Raw genomic sequence first — 25,112 nt, forward strand, 5'->3', positions numbered from 1 at the left:
ATAGCCCTGTGAGTCATGCGGCTCTTGACTCGGGTGCAACCGCAACAAACAAAAAACATGAACAAGGAACAAGATTCAGCTCCTGTGAGGCTCCCAGCTCGTGGAGTGAAACATCGGGCACCATGTGACCTGAAAACACATTGTGGGCGCGATGACCAGTGGCAATCAAACAAAGCTCCTGTGTTCCCAGGGGTAAGTGAGCAGCTGGCTTCCTATCGTCACCGAACGGAGCCTGATAAACTCATTCACTCACTCATTTTTTAAAGGGCCAGGTAAGAGCCCACCGAGACCAGAAGTCGCCATTTCAATGGAGACCTGGCGTGGCTGCGCAAGCAGTAATTAGCGCTCATTAATTACGGCTCAAAAAACGTTTCCATGACTAATCTGGTGACGCTGATAAGCACGATACTCCACCACTTCTCTCGCTCCCATCCCCCCCCCCAACTCAACCCCCACCCCTCGCACCAAACTCCGGTCTGTTAGCCTCCTGTGTGAACGGCAAACGTGGGATGAGCTTCAGGGCTGGGCATGGGGGCTTAGCCTAGCACCAAGCCTCAGCACCAAGGACCTCACCAAGGCCCGACTACTGCTCATTTTAGGGCACAATGGAGAGGTGTGTCAAGTGGGGGTACCGCGCGGCACAAGGGGAGTGACTCCGAGCCCCACACCCTCAGTGTAGAACTCCACGAGTGCCGTGAGACTGCAAGAACAGAGCTTGGGCAGGGGTGGTGGGGGGGAATGACTGTAACCGCTATGGGATCTGGCAGAAGTAAGGAAGCAATGGCGTTGCCTGTAATTATCTCATTCACTTGAACTTAAATTGCCTTCCCAGACACACCGAGGAGCTGGTTCTTAAATAGGGGGGGGGGGGGGCACACGATGTTGGAGAGGCGCTGGGTGTTCAAAGAGTTTGCCACCAACGAGACGTGATGGCAGGCGAGGGATAGAGAGTCGCGGGGCCAGAGAGGCCGCGTTCGCACCAGTTCCAGGCGCCCGTTTAAACGCAGGGCGATGAAACGTTCCTGGATTTCGCGGCTCTAACCCCCGTGCTGTGTCCGCGCCGAGTGGAAACGAGGAATATTCCTCCGTGACTATGAGAGTCAGAAGCCCCCTCCCCGCCCCCCGACGTTTCGAACGGAGGCGCGGTCTCTCGACGTAGGGTCGGGGGGCGTGGAGCGTCACGACGAGCGGGAGGGCACCGGCAAGCAGCGCCGAAATAAAGACTTTACCTTCTCCATTATTAATCGCTCGCAACTATTCCCGGAGGGGGCTCTTCAGCCGCGCTCCACGCTCTGTCAGACGCTTCGCCTTTAGCGGAATTTACCGCTTCAAGGAAGACGGGGCAGGCGAGGGGGGCGCCGGCGTTGCCGGCAGACAAAGAGGCGTTCTCGGCGTGCGCCACCGTTTCCAGGCGTCGCAGGAAACCTCGCCGGTTAGCCCGGCGCAAATGCGCTCGCGGCTCTGGCCTCGACGCTCAAAACGTAAACAGGCAGGCGGACGTCCGTAATTCGGTAAACTGCCACCGCCGTCGTGACTCACTCCGGCGACAGAAGCACAAAGAGCGCGGCCGCGAAGTCCTGCGCGTCAGAATTCCGTCAAATGCGCAATTGTTCCAAGCCGACCGCGCCTGCCGCCCCGACCGCGACGCTGTGCACACAAACACACAACAAGGGCCGCGTCCACCCACACGGCTCCGCGGAGACCACACACGGCCACATTCATCGCGGCGGCCGTGCGATCCTCGCGGGCCGTGCCCGGCATCAGGGGTGGCGAGAGCCGAACCCCCCCCCCCCCCCCCGACCCAACACAGGTCTCCCCCCCCGCCACGACTCCGGCCAAGGCATCGCACGCGCGACGCGTTTGCGCCGTCGTGATCACGGCGAGAAATCGCGCAGAACTTATCAATCACCGAATCCCATTTGCAGCACGTCGTCTTTTTTGTTGTTGTTAAAGCGTCGCGCGACGAGCACGACGGTGGCGTTTCAACACCAGGCGAACGAAAAGCTCCCAGTCGGTGGCGAGTGGTCAATGACCGCTTCACTGCAGCGCGCAGCGTGGGCCGAGCGGAGAGTCGCGGCGCATTGCCGGCCTCCCCGTTGATCCCGACGCGTTACTCCGACGCGGGACGGCACAAAACGCACCGCCGCAAATCGCCAATAATAGCGACTCGCATTTCACATTTTGCGGCTCGCCTCCGTGCTCTCCGCACGGTTACCCCAAATAAATTTTTTTTAATCAAGGGTGACATTTAGCGCCGATGCGCCAGGGCAGCTTTCAGGGGCGCACGGTCAGTTGCTTTTTGTCCGCATCAATGGTGTAATGTTTTGCGCAAACACGGCCCTTCAAGCCCACAGATGTGGCTCGTGAATAGGCGCGGGGTCCTAATCACTGTAAATTGAACTTGTATGGGCAACCACTATGCAAATGCACGCTTTCTCCTGGGCTTTTTATTATTTCTCTCTGTTAAAAGAGCCCACTGCCCCCCTCCCCCCCTCCACGCCCACCACACCCCCCCCCCTTCTCTGCTGTGCCCTCCCCTCCCACACACACACAGCCCCATCAGCCACCACCGCTCACAGAAAGGAGGAAGGGACAAAGAGAAAGCCGGGACAATGGGGACAGTGAGACAGTGGACGAGAGCGGAGAGCGCAGAGCACGGAGCCAGACAGAGTATCAGCCACGGTGCCGGCAGGGACGAGCGACGGACGGCAGCGCCATTAGGAGCGTGGCTCTCACTGCCCCGTGGCGGCGACGCGGCGTGGTTGGCACGCGCACCTTGGCGCAGTCCCGCCGCCTGCACGCTCGACAGCCACGTCACCGCATGTCCAGTGGGGAAGCACAGTTGGCATGGGCCCCCGGTGCTAAGAATGATGTGGGGCCCCCTTGTCAGAAATCCCCCCCCCCCATCTTTGTAGTCCAACACCTGGGCCCCTCTGGCCCCGAGGGCTGCGGTGCGATTGCCCCGCCTGCACTCGACAGCAACGTTGGATTTTAAACGGCCGTGTGGGGGTTTGTCGGCGGTGCGACGAGCGCGTCCAGGAGGGTCGTTTCCAAACGGAGACACCACCCAGGGCCCATCTCTCCCGACCAGGAAACGCGTCGGATTTGAGAAGCTAAGCAGGTTTGAGCCTGGTTAGGACTTCGATGCGTGGGGGTTTTCTCCGGCATCTTCAGTTCCCTCCCAAATGGAGGAATTGGCCAAAACATCCCCCATGTAGCAGGAGCCTCCTCCTGAAAAGGGTCTCGAGACTCAGCGAGGGCTGTCGTGCACAAATGAAGAGCGTTACCATTAACTATATTGTCCAGACTCCGCAGGATGTTGCCCGCACGCAGACAGCGAGAGAGCCCGTCCGATCGAATTGATATCATCAACACGGGGGCCCCCTCCGCTCCGGCCGATTCCGCATGTCACGGGAGCGAGGCCGCCAAGCCTCCATCGCTGCCTCTACGACGACACCGCACGCACGCTGCACCAACACAACAACCTCCCCCTCCCGCAACAACACAACCGAGACCCCCCCCCCCCAACCGAAACGATAACCGAATAAACGCGCCTCTCCACTGTGCAGCGGACGCTTTGTCTGCGTGCGTGCACTCCGAGTGCGGGCCCAGGGCTCCCATTCTCTCCACCGGCCTTGCCTCGGAGAGCGTGGTCGCGGCAGGACCGGCGCAGGGAGAGACGCCTCCCGACACAAAGGGCCCCCCCGCGACCTCTCCTCCTCCGCACGGCAGTTCTTAGCCAGCGACCAAATCGCGACGCCTGGCCTCGTCGCGCCTCCGAAACCAGACAGGATTGGGCCGGGGTGAGAACCGTGCTTGGACGGGAGACTGCCCGGGAGTAGGAGGTGCTGTAGGCTGCGAGGTGACCAGATGGCAGCACGGAAAAGGATTCAATCGCAATCCATCCGTGTGCCGAGCGTTGGTGCTGGCTCGCGTGGCGGGTTTGCGCTGCCTTGAGCCTGCGTAGCGCCTGGGACGCGCGAACACCACGCACGGACGCAGGCGCCGTGGCCTGCTACGTGGATACCTCGTCCGCAAAGGGCAGCGTAGAAAAACAAAAATATCGTCGTACTTTACTACGCTCCAACCTCGACGCTCTCCTCCTTCACCAACCCACGTCAAATATCCCCCGGCGACCCGCGCGGTGTGGGGAGGCCTTCATCCAGCAGTGGATTAACACGAGGTGTGCGCACGAACCGAAACTGTTCTATTAGATGACTTGCGCTCACACCGTACCCCTAATCTCTCGTACGGGCACGGTCACCTGATCCACGGTAGCAGCAGCAGCAGCGTTATCCAAATGTCAGGGGACTGGAGTTGGGTTTAGATGATGCAATCAGTTTGCAGCCTTCTGCTTCTGCTGCTGCTGACGACAACGACGACTCCTGCTACACGTAGCCCTCGCCACAATCACAATGGGTGATCAGAGATGAAAAATAAACGTGGCTCCGGCTGCTCACACACAAGGAGGCGCCGCGATGGCCCCATTGTCAAGGCCCGCGCCCTCTCGATTCCCCTCTGTATTGGATTTCGTTGCTCCGCTTTGGGGACAATCGGAAACCGAGCGGGGCTCGCGTAACCCGGTGTTTACAAGAAGCTCAGCAAATTGAAATTGGAACAAATAAAACAGACAATGACGAACGTCGCCAGCGTCGTCAATAAAGCAGCAAAGCCAGGCGAGCGCCATGAGCGGCTGCAGGAGTCGTGCGGATCCGTGAGCAGTCCAAGATCGGGGGACGATGAGATCAGCTCACGTGCAGGATGCTAGATGGAGTCACGGGATCTGGAAACCGAGAGGGCTTGCGATAACTTTATCCAGCAGTGGAGAGGTCGTGGCTGACGATGATACATTTGCAGGGTGGGAATATGCCCGCGATTCAAAAGCACTCGCGTTCATAGTAACCAAATAATTATGGATGTGACCATACACTCATTTATTGATCAATATTGATTCTTACGAGTCCTGATATGTGCATGAAATCGGCACACACCGTGATCTGATCGTTCGATGCACCAAGGCATCGCGTCACTACACCCGCAGTTTAAGCGGTGTCCAGTCCATCGACTCCCTCACTCACCAAGCCACTCAACTACCCACCCAGCCACTGTCTCATCCACTCACCCAGCCACTCACCTAGACCACTCACCCACCAACCCACCCACATCAGCAATGTCCATCCCATCTACGAGGAACTCACTGCCGATCACTGCTCGTGATTCGTCTCTAAAGCTCCACCAGTTCCTCTGCAGTAGAACTCAAAATGGAAATGTTCAGTAAAGCCTACGAAGCGTAACCATCGCACCTGTGTGACAGCCCGTGTTATTTTAGAATGGCGCAACTGCCACATCCATGCGTATTTGTAAGTGCAAGGATCAATATTTCTGTTAACCTATGCAAATCGTATGCTCGTCACATTCAGACAGACGAAACAGTTGAAGGAGATGGACATAAATGAAAAACAATCCACAAAAGATGGTAAAAAAAAATGAGACAAAAGACTCAATTCCAAACAATACTCACGGCAATTCATCGAATCACCACAGGGGTGGGGGATGGGATGAACCGGCTCATCACGCCAAATAACAACCAATACAATTGCCCATTCAGGAGGCGCCTGGCAAGGAAGCGGTTTCATTTTTAAACGTGAGAGGTGCCGCAACGTCACTCCCCTCCCCCAACTCCCGCGGAGGTGCGATGGGTGTCGCTGGGCCGTAAAGGGCTCACGGCGGCTTTCAAAGCGACAAGCTGCAGGCAAGTGCAAGTTTGGCGGCACTGGGCCAACGTGACGGCCATGGGAACAAAGTGAGCCGCCCCACTCACCCATCCGCGAGCAAACGGAGCCCCCGACTACAGGGGGAGAGCGTCGCGTCAGCTCCGTCCCAACTGGATACCCCCCCGCCCCCGGCTGCATCGTGGAGGAGATGGGGCCCCACAAACCATAGAGGTACACACAGAGCCAGAGACGTATGAGGACGCACAGACTTACACCAGGCACCCACAGAGTTACAAAGAGATCCGTAGATTTCGTTGTCTACCTCGAGTGCAGGCGGTGCAACTGCACTACCCCCCCCCATGGAGGGAGGGGTTACAAACGGGGGGGGGAGGTGGGGCATTTAATAGTTTCTGCCAGGGCCCGTGCCCACCGCGCTACGCCACTATTCGGCTGCCAACTCCGGATTTGACAGGAATTTGTGTTTTTTCTGCCCAGGCCATAGCAGGAGGTGGATGGTGGTGGGGGGGGGGGCGCAAGGCAAGAGAGCCGCGTGGAGCAGGAAACTATTTTAAAAACTTTCCCCAAGAAAAGTTTACAAAACATGACCCCCGCTGCACCCACGCAGGCTTCCTAAGTAATTGGTTAAAAATATATTATTTTTTCCTTTGAAATATACTGTACGTTCACAAAACCTACTCCCGAAAAAGAAACAAAACCCGTGACATTGGAAGGGCAGGAGGAGAGGAAGGCAAAGCGAGCGGCGGCGGCGGCTCGCGGGACGTTCGGCCCAAGGTTACGAACCGACATCGCTCGGGAGGGACCGGTGCCCGTAAGTGGAGGGAGCGGAGCGGGGCCCTGCCCGGGCTGCCACGTCCTCCGGTGCAGGAACGCCGATTGTTGCCTCCGCTAATTATTGACCCGGCAAAGCTTCGCGGGGAGGCACAAAAGTTTGAGTTATCCGGAGGTTATGTATCCCTGCTGCAGTTGGGATGTCAAGAACATTTAAACGGAGCGTTTTGGTCGAAAACATCGATTGGACGTCTGGGCAGTGTGTTGGGAGGAAACCACAGCACTGTACCCAGAGAAAACCCACAAAATATCCCCCATATAGCCTCAGACTTTTGGGACAAGTGCTGTTAGCGAGCACCTATTTAGGCCTGCATTGTACACGAGGAGGTGGGTAGCCATAACCCATGCTCGATTGCCGCATCAGACACTCATTTGAGGCTCAGTCGACCTTGCGGAGACCCAGCGCCGGTCCAGATAACCGACAGTGGCGTTGGCCACGAGCGGAAATCGAACTTGGGTCTTCGGTTTCGCAGCGTGACAACCGCTACACGACCACTTCCCACACCGTGCAACAACAACAACCGCCGTTCACCACCGAAGTAGCGGTGCCGTTACCACGGCGGCGTTTGTGCCATGCTCGGGGCTCTTTGAGGCCAAGTGAAGTGTCAGCAAGTGGGGTTTACCGACCCATCTGCAGCAATAGATGGTTTTAATGCTGTCCATTGAAATTTTGTTTATGCTGCACCCGTTGGTGTGGGGGCGGGGTTCGTTTTCACGGGCAAATTGCTTTGCCGTCACGTGAAACGCACCGCGTTTTAGATTTCAATCATAAAAGGGAACTGACCAAAGCTCCAATTCCGCAAAATGTTTAATACTCGGCAACATTGTCTCTTGGTAAATACAGGACGTTATTATTATATCAATACAATACAGGAACCTCCTGCAAAGCAGAATAGAGACCGTGGGACTTTTCCCGGTACGTAAAGAAGGGCTTTGTGTTACGCAGTTCTAATAAATCCCCTTCCCTGCGGCGACAACCACACGAGTCACGACGACCTAGCGAGTCACCTACACGCACACCTCCCCATCAAACCTCGCTGCATCGCTCACAAGTACTGTACAGTTATTTTGCCTGGCATTTCCCCAGTCGAGCGGGCTCTGCAGTGTCCCGGCTCCTCTCCCTCCACTAATTCCCGTCCTGGGCCATCAACCTCCAATTCCGCAGTCCTTCCCATCCTCCTGGCTCACCGCTCGGAGCCACATCTTTTTTTGGTCTCTCTGCCTCTCGGCTTCCACGTACATCACCTTTCTCTTGTTCCAAGGTCCCCCCCCATCCCCTCTCTTCGTACAAAGTCCTCGCTATCGCAAGTCTATTTCATCCTCTCGCATTTTATTTGGCGATGCTGTTGCCGAGGCTGGCGGCGGTGCACAACCACATAACAAATGAAATGTTAACATTCGTCAATAGCGAATAAAAAACACAGATATGATAGGTGATGGTCTTTCTACACACGTCACCTATTATTTTTTATTTTTTATTCAAAGGCTGCGGTGGTATTTTTCAGCTTGTCCGAGATGGCTACGTATGTTTAGCACGTAGGCTTTTCGCGGCCAGTAGAATTCATAACAAAAGGTTTTTTGGGTTAGATCGCGTTATTTATAAATGTGTCGCAGCCCTCCACCACCCGACACGGCCAATCTATTAACCGCTGTGTTTGCTATCGACTCGGCGCAGCCTAGAAGCGTATTATTATGCAATTCCTTACAGGCGAGTCACATGCTAAGTGGCCGATTACTGATCTATTACGTAATTGCATACACCCCCACCCCCGCCTCTGATCTCGAATCCTGATGGGGTTCAACAATGACGTCATCCTGCACGATTTAAGACCGGAAGCAGGTGGATGGCTTCACTATTCTGACAAATCGCCCGAAGATGCTGGTTGATGTAATTTCCAGCGAAACGTCGCACTACTCAAATTGTAAATGTTGTGGATCCACTTTTTAAAGCAGTGAACTATTTGTCTTTTGTAAACGTGACACATTTTTTTACTGATTGGCCGTGTCGGGTGGTGGAGGGTCGCGACACATTTATAAATAACGCGATCTAACCCCCCTCTCTATTATGAATGGCTACGTGTGCACGGCGAACTTCTTTCGCACCATACGCGGCCAAGCGTGCCAAATCGGAGGGTGCCACTCTCTCGCCTCCCTCCTCGTCCGTTCACCACCGACGGAGAGGCACGGCCACACCGTGCGTCGCGCGGCTGCCACGCGGCTGTTCGAGTCAATCGCGGCCGTGTTTTTACACCTGGCCGACGGCCGCCCCCGTCGCGGGGAAATGCATTGGGGGCCCGTGGGCTCGCCAACCCTCGTTTTTGTCATTCCAGTGTTAAGCCGTAGCGGCCTTTCATCATTAACCACCCGGCCCAATGCGAAACACCCCCAGCAATGGCAACGTGGATCCGCTCCATTCCATCGCTTCATTCCGCGCAGAAGGACGCGGAGGGAGTGAATAAGGGCTCACTCCCTTCCTGCGCCCTCCCCTCCGGAAAGGCAACCTTAGGAATGCTCCTCCCACGCGCCCCGCTCCCCAGCTAGCGGCAGGGACGGAACGCGGGTTTGCTTACCGCTTCACGAGAGGCGGCGGTGGAACTGCCTGAGCGTCGCTCTGCTCCACAGCCCCCTCGTCTCGCTACGAGGCGCCGAGCAGAGGCGCGGCTCGTCCTAATGTCGGCCTTGCCGTGCGCGAGCGAGCGGACAGTGCCCGGGACGTGGTCGAGTTTCTTAGCGTCATACGGACCCCATAGCGGCCCCTATGCCCCCCTCCCCACCTCACGATGTTACGGTTTGCACACCGGACCTGCAATCCAGAGGTCACCGATTCCAATGGATATCAATCTCCCAGCATGGCAGTTCAAACAATGGGGCGAGATTCATGAAATCCCACCCCCTCTGTCTACCGAGCATTATAAAATGTATGCGTCATAGTTCATCGGCAGCTCGCGCGTGGTGGGGTAAAATGTGGGTACTCCGACCTCTTCCGAAGATGTCGAGCTAGCGTGGAAGAGGAGGCTAAATAATCTATAGAGCGGGCTCTCTAGAACGGGTAGGGCTCGTCGAGTGGAATGCCTGCAGGCCTCTCGCCGGAGGTCCTGAAGGCTCTCGAGAGCCCCTTCCAGTCGAGATTCTTCCACCAGCAGTGGCGTGACCAGGCAATTGCAGGGCTGCACCTTCACCTCCTGCCGCTCAAGCATTCGCCAAATCCGGCACCGAGAGTCGCGCCCCCAACAGCAGCCCCACGATATCACCGCGGCGTCACCGCAGAGTGCGTGTTGTCGCCCTGAACGCGACAAGCCTCGTCATATCTCGGGAGCGAAGAAGGACTTCAGCCTGGTTAGGACGTCGTCGATGAGATGCGAGGTGGCCAGACGAGGACGGTTGACAAATTAATTATCAAAACCATCTGTGTGGAGTTTAGAGCGCAACCCCCGTGCTCACGTAGGTTTTCTCCAGGTTCTTCAGTTTCCTCTCACATGAAGTCAAGCCTCCTCTCGTGAATGGAATTGGTCAAATAACTCAAAGCAGTCCAACCACCACCCCCCCCCCCCCCATTGAAAATGAGCCTTGCGACTCAATGAGGCTACCGCGGATAAACAAGGCCCCTACTTTGTCTTGGGAACAACAGTCAAGAGAAAAAGAGACATTAACTAGGGAACGGTTGCAGACAGAGAAAGCACAAAGGAGCGGAAGGGATGGCAAGACGAAATCAAGGATCCGGAGACCCAAGGAAGTAATAGTAGAGAAACTGGAGGCCTTCGGCCAGCAGTGGGGGGGGGGGGGGGGGGTGGAGTTACAGGCTGACCACAACCACGACAACAACATCGACTTTGTCCAATGGGGGGCAGCGGCGGTGGCCAGTGGTGGCGGAGTGCCGTGGGCCCGGCCGCGTGTTTGTGTAGCTGGAAGCCGTTTCCCCCGTGACCTCGCAGGGGGGGGGGGGGGGAGCAGGGCCTCCGCCGAGAGGGGCCCGCAGGCATTCCGCTCGGCGAGCCCTCGTCGCGCCCCGCCGTCTAAAAACGGTCCCCGCCGCGTTCTCGAGCGCAGGGGCCGCCACGTTCCCACACTGCTCGCTTCCCAGCCGGGTTACGTTGGCGAGGGCCGTGTGACCTTGGCGAGGGCCGTGTGACGTTACCCGCCGCCCGTCACCCTCCCCGCAGCACACGCGCCGCCGCCAACCCCCTGCTAGGGTGGCGCAGCAATCGAGTGCGCAGGCGGTGCAACGGCAACGGAGTGTACACGGGTGGTTATGTTTCGTGGCGCCGAGCGGTGTCTCGCGACGTACAATGAGGTTTTGTGGCGTTTGACGCTTGGTGGCGGTTCGACGGCGCAGCTACGGAGTGCGCCGGTGGCGCCACCTCATCGGGGGCCCACGGGCCAGAGGGGCCCAGGCGTCAGGTGACAAAGAGAGAAAGGAAATTGGAAAGGAGAGGAGGAGGAGGGGGGGGGGCTAGTTTGCTAATGCCAGTGTCGGCTCGTGTCCCCAGTTGCTGATCGCAGACCCCGTGTGTATGGGGGGGGGGGGGGGGGTCTGATTGAACGTTAGGAACGAGGAGGTAGAAACGCATTGAGTGCCGGTGCTGCGCTCTGCAGAGCTGTGGCCCCCACCCCCGGGATGCTGCATGGAGTCCAACCGAAGCCACGACCGCCAAAAAAACACAAGTAATCAAGCCGGCCCACTTGCACACGCATCACGTGGACCTGGAAAACCCCGGGGGTGGAGTACAGGGTCACATGAAACTGGAGGCACGAGCAGTCACTGCCACCTCACCACAGAACGCCCCAACCTGCCACACTGCATGACATTTTCTCCGACTCCTCATGCACAGCATCGGCCTGCAAATCGAAATCACCCGGAATGCGGTCAATCTCGTCAGATCTCGCAAGCCAAGCAGAACTCAGCCCGCCTAATATTTGGATGGGAGATCGCCTGGCAATAGCGGGTGCTGTAGGCTTGGGCTGCGAGGTGCCCGGGAGATAACGGTGCAGAAGCTATCGGTGTGGAGCTTTAAGTGCCGTCCATCTCGCACGTCGTGGGGTTTCTTCTGGCGCTCTGGTTTCCTCCCACACGTAGTCAAACGCTCATCGATGGAATTGGCCCAACATACCAAAGCACGCACCTCCCGAGTAAAGCATTATCATCATTATTGCTCGAGAGCCTGCAAGCTTTTGCTGCTGGGTTGACCAGTGAAGCTATCGCCCGATCACACGTGCACAACTCTCCAACGCAGCACGCGGAATTTCCTGCTCCTCCGTCTCGTGGCGGGAAAACCGAGACAACACCCTCACAACCGCCCCCAGGAGTGTTTGAGTTAGACACCCAGCACCTGTCAGCGCTCTCTCGCTTGCACGTGCAGCTCGACGGCTGGGGAGGGGGATCACCGGGAGTGAGGGGAGCGAGCGGGCCGGTGAGTGAGCAGGCAAAGCGAGTGGGTGAGAAATCAGGCGAGCGATCAGGTGAGCGAGTGATCGGGTGAGCGAGCGAGCAATCGGGTGAGCGAGCGAGCAATCGGGTGAGCGAGGGATCGGGTGAGCGAGCGAGCGTGCATACGTGGCGTTATCAGCCGCTCGGCACTCTCCCAGCCGAGCCCCGCTCGGGAAGCGGATGTGGGTGGGCATCTCGCAAAATTTGGGTTCGGCTCGGGAGGCCTCGTCCCGGCAGCCGCGTGCCGAAGCCAGACGCGGAAGCGGGTGCCGGCACCCTCGGCCACGGGGAAGTCAAAAGATCACACGCAACGGCAATTTGTTGGCAGCGTTCACTCGGGAGCCTGGGCCGGATGTCTCAAACCCAACTCCACCCGCCTCCCCCCTCACCAAGCCAACAAAACAATGTGGCTCCAATTGTGCCAGCGAGGACGGAAAACCCAAAACTCTCCATTAAGGGAGGGGGGAAGACCCGAAGGTGCGTGCGTGCCGCTCCAGACGCGGAGCACTTGGGGACACGTGCGCTGCTGCTGCCCCTGCGTGCACCTGCTCTCACGGCAAGTTTGTTGCTCACTACCGTCTGATTAGTCCCATTCCATCCCTTGCCAAAGATGACACGAACACTACAGACAGCACTGCACGCACGCCGGGTTTTCTGCGGGGTACTCCGTTCTCCTCCCGCGGGATGATAAAAAAAAAACTAATTGATGGAATCGTCCAAACAACAATATGTAATGGAACCCTACGGAAAAACAAAGTCTTGAGACTCGAGGAAGCTTTCCTGGGTAAATAAAGAGCATCTATGATTATTACTGTTGCTACTACTCATCTCAAATGGCTCTCACCTGGCACAATTAAGGCCCTTATTTCTTTTTTTATCAGTTCCACACGGCGCAACTGTTCCACCGTGTCTACCGCACGCATAAATCCCAAACTGCCCCTCCGTTTTTAAAACGTTCCGGCTTTGGAAAAGCGGAGTTGTTGGTAAATACTACGCGGGTAGCCACACCTCGTTCCCCAGTCGCTCATGGAAACCGGCCGCTTGACTCACGCCTCTTGAACGTCGTTGAGTCACCCCGAGTCTACCCCGGAGTGAAAACCTCCGCTGGTGGGTTGGGGGAGGGGAGGCAGCGTTCGGAGGAAGTGATGGGGAACATTTACAAAACACGCAACAAGCTTACACACAGTCGAGAGTCGTGATCACGATAAAGAGGGCGAGAGGAAAACGAATGCAACACGCGGCCAGGGAAACAAGAGGCGAGTTTATTCACCTGCTCACCCCACACCTTTTGCCGTGACGACTGCCGGAAACACATTTACACAGGACCCCACCACCGCCACTGTGGGTTATGCAAGGGCTATGACTGGCCCTATTATTTGTATGGACTGCGTGTTATGTATGGGCTGTGGATAAGATCTATACGTTTCGGCTTCTGTGACTATGCAATGTATTAACGCACATCCGTTGCCAATACAATTATTTTTTGGGCAACGATAATTATTGTATTAACTATGTGCTGTGTTAGGTATGAGATGTTTGCCCTGGGTGGTGTGGATGGGCGGTGTTGTGCAGGGCTATGACTGCGCGTGATGTCTAGCAAATGGTGGTTGTTTATGTAAGGGTTGTTTGTTATGGACTGTGTGTTTATGTATGGGCAACGAACCTGTGTTATATGTGCGAGCTAAGATGTATAAATTGGTTTCCCCATCACCCGACACAGCCAAACAAAGTTTGTCACGTGGGGAAAATGTGCCATTTGATTGTGTTTTTTAGATCGGGAAGTGCATTTAATCCGAGATCCGGGCCCTTGCGTAGCACAGATGGTGCTCCGAGTGTCATCTACATCGAGGCGTCGTACAGAATTGTCAACATTTCCTACGCTTTTAAAACGTAACCGTTTTGGCTGATAAACTGACCCCATTGGCTCATTTGCCTAAGTGACAACTCGATATGATGGGCACTATCGGTGGGGGTGATAGTGGAGGGTTACGGTGAATACATTGCCGCGTACACGCTACGATTCGACCCAAAATTAACCAAATTATGCATCGTGCCATTGTTCGCGAAAGCTTACGAATGAAACGGCGCTACGCTCGCACCCGAAGGGGCTTGCGTGGTCCATGAGCTGCGGCTGCGTGCCATGCGTCGGCCTTGCCGTGCGCGTAAGTTCCGTAGGCATCGAGAGCTGCGTAAGGGGAATAGGAGACCCGAGTGCATGTGCTTGCTACACGCTATGTATGGGCTGGATGTTATGTATAGGCGATTGGTTGTGTTGCTGTTATGTTTGGGCTATGACACTATGTTAGATGTGGTCTGTCGGCCGTGTATTATGGTTAGTGGATGAGTTTTGGGGCTACAGCTCTATTTAATGAGTTGTTTACAAACTCGTGTGGGATGCACGTGTACCGAGCTGTCCGTTGACGTTACGTATGAAATGACAGTGTCATGTGCACAGCTTGTATGCGTTATGTACAGCTGATGGGATGTGTTGTGTATGTCCCGTCTGTTATATACGAGCTGTGTGTGTTATATACTGCAATGCATGGGCTATGAGCTGTCTGTTATGCATTCGTTGTATTCTGCTGTATTAACTTTGTTATCTATGTGCTGTGTCTTTCATCTGGACTGTGTTGCAATCAGCCGTGTTCAGTGTATGACCATTGACAGGACAGTATTGTGTACACGTTGGTTAGGTGCTGTGTGTTGTTGTGTATGAGCTTTGACAGCCCACAATAAAGTGTGGCTTGTATGCTATGTGCTGGCTGTGTAGTATGTTGAACGTGTGGCTCGTATGCTATGTGTTGGCTGTATGCTACGCATGAGCTATGTGCTGCATGCTGCGGCTAAGCTTTGCCAGGTGAGAATTAGCGAGGCGATCAGAGCCCCCAACCCATACCCCCGGGGGGGGGGGGTGACGGAAACACCGCTGAGCCCCCCCCCCCTATCCAGAGTAATCCTCTTGCACGAACCGCCTGGCATGGACCCGTGTGACCCCTTCACACACGTACATGTACAGTTCATATTAGATGCACACTCAAAACAAAGAACCCCCCCGTATAGCCTTAACAGACTGTAGGGGCAAGTGCTGTTAGCGAGCAGCACCTATGAAGGCCGGCACGGCACAAAATGGGGTGAGTGGCCAGCACCACGCCCGACCGCCTTTGTCTCCCTAGTAGCGATGTTTACGCAGCGCACCAGGTACTCATTTGAGGCTGAGTCGACCTAGAGGAGGCGCAAGATCGGTTCCGATGATCGCCAACCGGTGTTGGCCGTGAGCGGGAATCGAACTCGGGTCACTGGGTTCGTGGCGCCGCGCCACACAGCATCGATAAAGATACAGGCACACACACACAGGCACACACACACAGGCACACACACACAGGCACACACGTAAAGACAACAAAGATCCCCCATATAGCCTTAACAGACTGTAGGGGCAAGTGCTGTTAGCAAGCACCTGTGAAGGCCGGAACGGCACACGAGGGGGTGGGTGGCCAGCACCACGCCCGACCGCCTTTGTCTCCCTAGTGGCGATCTTTACACAACGCACCAGGTACTCATTTGAGGCTGAGTCGACCTAGGGGAGGCCCGGGACCGGTTCAGATAATCGTCACTGGTGTTGGCCGTGAGCGGGAATCGAACCCGTGTCACCGGTTTCATAGCGCAGCGCGCTAACCGCTACACTATCGCTCCCTAAGACACACGCACATACACACACACGCGCAGTGTGCGCCAACTCCTTAATTATAACCCTCACCCTCCCGACGACAGCCCTAACCATCGCATACAGTAACCCTATGGCAAGCCACTACCACCCTTAGCAGCCCTCACCCTCGCCACCGTCCTCTCTCTCTCAACACGCGTCTAGCCAGGGCACGCAGAGGCGGGCAGGTGGGACGTTTGGCTGGGGGCCTCAGGATCCGAGGGGGGTGTAGTCTGGCATTTAGCCCCGAAACTCCCAAAAAAAACACATTTCAGTGGCCCCGATTCCAACTCGAATTCGATCCGCATTAGCCCTCGTTATTAGCACGGCTGGATACGTACGTTGCGAAGGACGTTCAACATACGTACGTATCCCTAAAAACCACCAGAATCCTCGTATCACCGAACCTCTATCCCCCTTCCCCGACACCCAGGTGAGCCGCCCTGCAGGTGAGCCGCCCTGCAGGTGAGCGCCCTGCAGGTGAGACGCGCGCGGCCAACCGTGCGCGTCGTGCCTCCAATTTGGCCCCCTGAGCGACACGCGCAGTCGGGTGCGGCGAGACAGTCGGCGACGTGGCACCGGTGGTGGGATGTATCTCACCGAGAGTGCCGCACTGATCCCGAGCATCTCCGATGTGACACGGTTGGCGAACGTACGGTGCCTAAAAAGAAGTTAAACTTAACTGCACGCCGATTTCTCAACCTCTGACCCCACACCCCATAGCACACCGGTTCGAACCTCAATCCCACACTGCATCCCACACCACTAGGCCGACGATCTCCCCTTGAACCTCAGGGGAGTCGGGAAGCCGTGCGTGCATTTCTGAGAAGGGCTTATCGCGAATCGGTACATCGCATCCAATAGTAGCAGTCGTTGTAAAGTAAGAATAATAATAACACGGATGGTGAAAGAATGCGAGCAGCTGTCGCTGGAGGTTACACGGACCAGAGGGACCGGTTTGCGGTGATAAACCCCACCGGCCACATAACTCGGAGTTAGCAACGTGTGGCAGAAGCCAGCCAGGGCTGCGCGCAGGAACTCTCTCCGTGCGGCAGGAACCAGGCACGGCCGCGGCCCATCAGGAACCACCAGAAAGAACCCAGACAGTGGCAAGAACAATTGGGAACCACCGTGTACTTGGCCAGGGGCAACCACCCCCAATGGCCCCAAATGGCTAACAGCCACGTGCAAGATTCCGACAACCGGGAACCCCCCCCCCCCCGAACAGCGGGAGTCAGCATTGGGCATCACGAGGGATGAGCAGAGATCGCAACACGACACTTAAAAAAAACCTCACAAACACATCGCACCGAACATCACCAGACACTATCGCAAGATGCGGTGGGCGCCACGCGCGGCACGATGTGAATATAGCGAAGCATTACCGTAAGGGCTCCCCCACTCATCAACCCCGCGCAAAATATCCCCAAACATCCCCCCACACACAATCGAATACCAGTGACGCAACGCGGTTGGCATGGGGGCCGGGTGGGAGGAATGAAAGATGGGCCCCCTGGCCAATGTCCGCCACCCCCCGCCCCCGTCTTGGTAAGCAGGGTGCACGCTACGCCACCAACACCACCAAACACGACTGAACACCACCAAACACGACTCAACACCACCACCCCACCGCACACCACCACTACCAAACAGCATTAATAAACACCCCGCGCCCAGCGTCTTTCCCATAGTCCGTAGCGACATTCCTCAATTCAAGAAACGCTTGGGCCTTCTCGGCCTTTTTTTTTTGGGGGGGGGGGGGCTCTGGGTTCAGCAAGCGAGATAAATAGGTAGAGAGACCCAGAAACCAGAGAGATATACCGCCAGGAAATAGTGACCACCAAACAACCAGCAGCCGTCGCCAGGCATCACTGGGCGGCGGGGGCGGCGTCTCTATTGCGACAAAGGTGCGCGGGACACGATGCTGGTGGTTGGGTCATTAACAAGAACGCGGCGAGGGGGGGTGTCAGGGGAGCTGCCTGGGTTGGGAGGAGATGGGATGGGTGGTGGCCGGTGGGGTGGTGGGGAGGGAGAGGGAGGGTCGGCCAGACAATGCTGATGACGGCGATGGGAGTGGGGGGGTGCAGACAACGAATTCAACCGCAATGGGTGCCGCATCCCGTCTGTGAGCGCGGCTCGCGAGAAACGGAAGCCACCCCCCCGCCCGCCCGCGTCTGGGAGGAAAGCAAAGCACGCCGATGAATATGACATCTGTGCGCGGCTTCACAGTGTGTGCCTTCAGTTGCCAATACACAACTACTGCTGCGACGACTAAAACTCAACCCCCCCAACCAAGAACCACACCAAGAAGACAAAGATCGCCCGTGTAGACCTGCATCGCAGACCGTCCGTGGGGGGCGCAAGGTGCTGATAGCCAGCACCTAAGAAGGCCGTCACGACCCAAAACAACGGCTGAGGGGGGCCCCCCACCTTTGTTAATTAGGTAGTTTATTGTAAAAATTCTGTCACAGTCCCTGTGATCACTGTTACGTTGCAATTATGGCTTTATTTTTTGGTGATTTCGAAAAGTTTTTTGGTTTGGACATGTTTGTTTTGTTGTAGTACGGAGTTAGACTGATGGCCTTAATCTAAGTTTTCTTGTTGTTGTTGTTTGACTTGCATCCCACTGGGATTTTTTTTTGCACACAGCGTTGGTGTACGGTGCTTTTTTCAGGAATATTTTGCTGTTTTTTTTTATGGATTTTCTGTTGGCACAGTCACATAGTCACTTGACTATTGTGGTTGCACGCGATTCAAGAGCCTAATGGCTCACAGGGCTATACCAAAATAAATAAACTGAAACTTGTCTCCCTCCCCTCCTCCTCCGCCCCCCGCCGCATGCTCGCCACCTTGTAGAGCCCGAGTCGACCTCGGAGAGGCGCTGGGAATGGTTTCAGACATTTGCCACTGATGTTGGCCGTGAGCGAGAGTCGAATACACACGCGCGCGCCACGCAACACAAATACAGGGGGAGGGGGAAGCGCGCATGCAAATGCGGCGAAGATAGAGGGAGCGGCCCTGCACGGGACGAGGAATACTGCACCCCCACATCGACCGCCACGGCATGCGGAGAGAAATCGACGCAGTACTGTTAGAGCCATCGCGCGCTCCAGTTGGGGGGCTGGTGGCAGGAGGGGAAGTGGGGGGGTCTTCACAGGGGTTAAAGCCAGTACATTAAATACACTGCCACTCGGCTCACCAAATACACTGCACACCGAGTGCACTCCACACTTCACACCAAGTACTGTATACTGCTCCACCAGCTCATTAAATACAGAACCAGCTCACCAAATGGACAGCCAAGCTGAACAAGTAGACAGTCAGCGATATACGCACGACACACTGAATACACAACCCAGCTCACCAGAAACAGAGCTATCTCGAAACACACCCAGCTCACTAAATACACACACACGGTACACCCGTAAAACACACACAATACACTACTGCTGTGTAGTTGTAGGCCCTGGTCGCACCGATACAACCCCGGTGAAGCAAGACACACACACAAAGACACACACAAAGACACACCACACGTATGCACCAACCCACCCGCACACAAGGCAGATACGCTCACACAAACTCATACATACACACACGCAGAAACATTGCTAAGAGCCACACACAAACTAACATGCCCACCCAACACGCACAGACATAAACAGACCAATACACACAGGTATTCAGACACACCCACACCCAAACACTCTTACACACACGGACCGAGACGCACTCACAGACACACACACAGGTATTCTTACACACCCACACCCAAACACTCTTAAACACACGGACCGAGACACACACTCACAGACACAGGTATTCTCACACACCCAAACACTCTTACACACACGGACTGAGACACACACTCACAGACACACACACAGGTATTCTTACACACAACACCAGCCGCAATTCGCCACAAAGTGAGCGTGACGTCACCACACATCGCTCGTGCCAGGCTAGGTGCACTTCGCAGCCTTCGCACTAAGCGTGGCAGGCTTGCTGGGGCAGGCCGTCTAGGCGACAGACGCAGCTATTCAGGGTTAAGAGGCAGATGCCTCGCCACCTGTTCTCCCTACTATGGGACACCTCGCGCGCGCACACACAGATAGAGACCCCCCTAGCACTCTCCACAACGAGCAAACAACCGATCCCATCCCGCTCCCCCACCCCCCCTCCCCGGCACTCACCCACTTGCAGTACGCTCTCCACGCAGCCGCGCTCCAGCAGCTGGAGACCCCGTCTGAACGGGAGCCTTGCGTCCGCGTCCTCGGCTCCAGCCGTGCCCCCCCCGGCTGCTCCGCCACCCGCAGGGCCCCCTGCCGACTCCTCGCTACCGCACAGCATGGAGGAGTAGAGGCGAATCTCGCGCTCGTTCCTCGGGAACGACCAGAAGACGATTCTCCTCTGCACCGGCTCGGGCACGCGGCTGTAGCGAGCCTCCACCTGCTCGTAGGGCCACCACTGCGCAACCGCCTTGGCGCTCAAGTCCAGCAGCGACTCCGGCTGCTTCTGCTGCTGCTGCTGCTGGTAGTGGTGGTGGTGGTGCTGGTGACCCGGGGATCGAACACAGATCCTCTTGGCAGGCGGCTCCGACGTGGCCGCGTCCTGAGCCATGGCCTCTCTCGCCCGCGGGGTTTCTGTCCTCCCCTCCCTCCCCTAGAATCGCGGCCGCGGCGCTGCTGCTGCTGCTTGGAGGAGGAGGATGAGGAGGAGGAGGATGAGGAGGAGGTTTTGTTGGAGGAGGCTCCCGAGAAGACGGAATGAATGGGGCGCGGGCGCGGGACACGCGGGGTTTAAAGGGACGGCGCGGGTGGGGCGAGGGGGCGGAGCCCGGGCACGAGAGGGGGGAGTGGAGTGAGCGGAGAGAGGGGAGGGGGAGTGAGCGAGAGGGAACGAGAGGGGAGGAGTTGGGATCGTGCGGCGGGGGGTGTGGCGAGGGGGGGGGGGCGAACGGAGTGGATGGGGAGGAGGGAAGAGCGAGCAAAGAGTGGGATGGGAGAGGAGGAGGAGGAGACGGGATTGGAGGAGGGGGAGAAGAATGAGAGGAGAATGGGAGGAAAGGACGCGAGGGTGAGAGAAGCAGATGAGAGGAGAGGGAATGGGGGGAGAGAGAGAGAGAGGAGGGCGAGGGAAGTCCCCTCCCCTCGCCGCGTCACGCAGCCGAACCCGGGCTGTGTCGTCACGGCGCTCTTTGTTGCTGCGGCCACTTCAAAGCGCGGGGTGGGGGGGAGGCAGTGGCAGGGGGTGGGGGGCGCCGGGGTAGGCCGAGGGGTGCCGGGTGTCGGCGTGAGCGCTCGGGTATGAGGAGTGTTCGGGTCGAGGCGCGCGCCGTGGGCAGGGCGATCTGGGGCGGGAAGGGGTGCGGGGCAAGTTCAGTGCCCGGGACAGGGCGCCGTGTTCACGGTTCGCTCTCGGAAGTCGTGGACGAGCGGTGAAGTCGATGGGCTTAATTCTAGATTTGAAGCTTTCGTGACTGCAAGGATTCATACTCTTTGTTTTTTTCGTTAAAGTCACGTAGGTAAAATAAAATAAATTAAATCAAATCACGACGTTTCGGAGGCAGCACAAGCTTCCGTCTTCAGGTGGAACAGACACAGCAAAAATTCGCTGTATCCTCAAAATGATGGGCTTAGTAAATCTTCTCTCGAATCTTGGCGACTGGGCGAAATTTCTTTTTTTTGTTCTACCCAAGGTCGTCGTTTGCTAATGAGACGGACGAGTCCTGCCTCCAGGATGAGAAACGATGGAGTCTGTCCTCCATCAAGTTGACACGACTATATATAATGCGTACACGCTAGCCACATCGTATTCAGCACACTTGACTATACAGTATTATGTTGAACTTCTTTCGCGCCGTACACAGCCAACCGTGCTAATAATTACCCACGCATGGGTGGTTTCGCCGACTCTCAACTTACTCTTTGGTTCTTTCGGTAAAGTCACGTAGGCTGGAATTTTTTTTTATAAATCACGACGTTCCGATGGCAACAGCAAGCGACCGTCTTCATCCTGAGCGACCGTCACCCTGAAGACGGCCGCTTGTTTTTGCGATCGAAACGTCGTGATCTATTATTATTATTTTTCATAACCTACGTGACTTTACCGAAAGAACCAAAGAGTATGGATTCCTGCAGTCACGAAAGCTTCAAATCAAGAGAGACTCTCAACTTCTCGTTTTGGGGGTGCTGCCCGCACTGGGCTTTTGGCCTCGCGTGGGAGGGAAGCGGTGGGAGGCGCCCCCCCCCCCACTGCCCCCCCCCACTGCCCCCCCACTGCCCCCCCACTACCCCCCCACGTGCGAGGGGGGGGTAACGCTGAGAGCTCCGCTTGCTCTACTCGCAGCTCCACGCTGAACACGCGGACTTCACTCTGCGTGTTACAGCGAGATTCCCCGCTCGCGCGCTGTGCGCTCTTCGTCGATGTGACACCGTGCGCCGACACAAAACAGAATAAATTTAAAGTACAGGTGCTGTGAATGCAGCAGCTGTGCTGTGTGTGCAGTAGCTGTGCTGTGAATGCAGCAGCTGTGCTGTGTATGTAGTAGCTGTGCTGTGTATGTAGTAGCTGTGCTGTGTATGCAGCAGCTGTACTGTGCATGCAGCAGCTGTGCTGTGTGTGCAGTAGCTGTGCTGTGTGTGCAGCAGCTGTGCTGTGTGTGCAGCAGCTGTGCTGTGTATGCAGCAGCTGTGCTGTGTATGCAGTAGCTGTACTGTGCATGCAGCAGCTGTGCTGTGTGTGCAGCAGCTGTGCTGTGTGTGCAGCAGCTGTGCTGTGTATGCAGCAGCTGTACTGTGCATGCAGCAGCTGTGCTGTGCGTGCAGTAGCTGTGCTGTGTGTGCAGCAGCTGTGCTGTGTGTGCAGCAGCTGTGCTGTGTATGCAGCAGCTGTGCTGTGTATGCAGCAGCTGTGCTGTGTATGCAGTAGCTGTACTGCGCATGCAGGAGCTGTGCTGTGTATGCAGTAGCTGTACTGGGTATGCAGCAGCTGTGCTGTGTATGCAGCAGCTGTGCTGTGTATGCAGCAGCTGTACTGTGTATCCAGGAGCTGTACTGTGTATGTAGTAGCTGTACTGGGTATGCAGCAGCTGTGCTGTGTATGTAGTAGCTGCACTGGGGATGCAGCAGCTGTACTGTGTATGCAGCAGCTGTACTGTGTATGCAGCAGCTGTGTTGTGTATGTAGTAGCTGTACTGGGTATGCAGCAGCTGTACTGTGTATGCAGCAGCTGTTCTGTGTATGCAATAGCTGTGCTGTGTGTGCAGCAGCTATACTGTGTGTGCAGCAGCTGTACTGTGTATGCAGCAGCTGTGCTGTGTATGCAGCAGCTGTGCTGTTTGTGCAGCAGCTGTGCTGTGTATGCAGTAGCTGTGCTGTGTATGCAGCAGCTGTGCTGTGTATGTAGTAGCTGTGCTGTGTATGCAGCAGCTGTACTGTGCATGCAGCAGCTGTGCTGTGTGTGCAGTAGCTGTGCTGTGTGTGCAGCAGCTGTGCTGTGTGTGCAGCAGCTGTGCTGTGTATGCAGCAGCTGCGCTGTGTATGCAGCAGCTGTGCTGTGTATGCAGTAGCTGTACTGTGCATGCAGCAGCTGTGCTGTGTATGCAGTAGCTGTACTGGGTATGCAGCAGCTGTACTGTGTATGCAACAGCTGTATTGTGGGTATGCAGCAGCTGTACTGTGTGTGCAGCAGCTGTGCTGTGTATGCAGCAGTTGTACTGTATATGCAGCAGCTGTGCTGTGTATGTAGTAGCTGTACTGTATATGCAGCAGCTGTACTGTGTATTCAGTAGCTGTCCTGTGTGTGCAGCAGCTGTGCTGTGTGTGCAGCAGCTGTACTGTGTGTGCAGCAGCTGTACTGTGTATGCAGCAGCTGTGCTGTGTATGCAGCAGCTGTACTGTGTATGCAGCAGCTGTGCTGTGAATGCAGCAGCTGTAATGTGTATGCAGCAGCTGTACTGTGTATGCAGCAGCTGTACTGTGTATGCAACAGCTGTACTGTGTGTGCAGCAGCTGTATTGGCCATGCAGCAGCTGTACTGTGTATGCAGTAGCTGCACTGTGCATGCAGCAGCTGTACTGTGTATGCAGCAGCTGTACTGTGTATGCAGCAGCTGTACTGTGTATGCAGCAGCTGTACTGTGTATGCAGCAGCTGTGCTGTGTATGTAGTAGCTGTACTGTGTATGCAGCAGCTGTACTGTGTATGCAGCAGCTGTGCTGTGTATGCAGCAGCTGTGCTGTGTATGCAATAGCTGTGCTGTGTGTGCAGCAGCTGTACTGTGTGTGCAGCAGCTGTACTGTGTATGCAACAGCTGTGCTGTGTGTGCAGCAGCTGTGCTGTGTGTGCAGCAGCTGTGCTGTGTATGCAGTAGCTGTACTGTGTATGCAGTAGCTGTACTGTGTATGCAGCAGCTGTGCTGTGTATGCAGCAGCTGTGCTGTGTATGCAGCAACTGTGCTGTGTATTCAGCAGCTGTGCTGTGTATGCAGTAGCTGCACTGTGTATCCAGCAGCTGTACTGTGTATGCAACAGCTGTATTGTGTATGCAGCAGCTGTACTGTGTATGCAGCAGTTGTACTGTGTATGCAGCAGCTGTGCTGTGTATGTAGTAGCTGTACTGTGTATGCAGCAGCTGTACTGTGTATTCAGTAGCTGTACTGTGTGTGCAGCAGCTGTGCTGTGTGTGCAGCAGCTGTACTGTTTGTGCAGCAGCTGTACTGTGTATGCAGCAGCTGTGCTGTGTATGCAGCAGCTGTACTGTGTATTCAGTAGCTGTACTGTGTGTGCAGCAGCTGTGCTGTGTATGTAGTAGCTGTACTGTGTATGCAGCAGCTGTACTGTGTATGCAGTAGTTGTACTGTGTATGTAGTAGCTGTACTGTGCATGCAGCAGCTGTACTGTGTGTGCAGTAGCTGTACTGTGCATGCAGCAGCTGTACTGTGTGTGTAGTAGCTGTACTGTGCATGCAGCAGCTGTACTGTGTGTGCAGTAGCTGTACTGTGCATGCAGCAGCTGTACTGTGTGTGCAGTAGCTGTACTGTGTATGCAGTAGTTGTACTGTGTATGTAGTAGCTGTACTGTGTATGCAGCAGCTGTACTTCATACACAGTGCTGCTTGCACAACGCACACGTATTCCTAAACGCACACGGGTTTACGGATTGCATTGTGACCTGGAGAGACGCGCGTGTGGACGCGTTTATGCCGACTGCTTGGTTACTTGTCTGCCCGCACCTGTGCGATCACCAGGGTGGCGACTTGAGCTGGTGACGTTGCGTAGTGAGTGTCAGGTGAGAGTCAGGTGAGTGTTAATGGTCAGGTGAGAGTCAGGTGAGTGGTAGTGGTCAGGTGAGTGGTAATGGTCAGGTGAGAGTCAGGTGAGTTTAACACGTAGGCTTTCGCGACCAATATTATTCATAATAA

At 55.9% G+C, this 25,112-nt stretch overlaps 1 protein-coding gene across 2 annotated transcripts in view; it reads right to left on the bottom strand.

Annotated features, from left to right (window-relative positions):
- Positions 1-20,575, bottom strand: part of LOC116948836 (zinc finger SWIM domain-containing protein 5-like) — a 51,927-nt gene extending 31,352 nt beyond the window's left edge. The window contains exon 1 of one of the 2 annotated variants that reach the window (XM_032965971.2): positions 19,885-20,575. In XM_032965971.2, coding sequence (XP_032821862.2) covers positions 19,885-20,311 — 427 coding nt within the window. In that variant the 5' untranslated portion in view covers positions 20,312-20,575. The remainder of the gene's footprint in view (positions 1-19,884) is intronic. The other variant, XM_032965970.2, reaches the window with a different exon arrangement.
- Between the last annotated feature and the right edge of the window lie 4,537 nt (positions 20,576-25,112).

The sequence above is a fragment of the Petromyzon marinus genome, chromosome 35, assembly GCF_048934315.1.
Source record: "Petromyzon marinus isolate PM22_M1 ecotype Great Lakes invasive population chromosome 35, UKy_Petmar_22M1.pri1.0, whole genome shotgun sequence".
In the NCBI taxonomy this organism is placed as follows: Eukaryota; Metazoa; Chordata; class Hyperoartia; order Petromyzontiformes; family Petromyzontidae; genus Petromyzon; species Petromyzon marinus.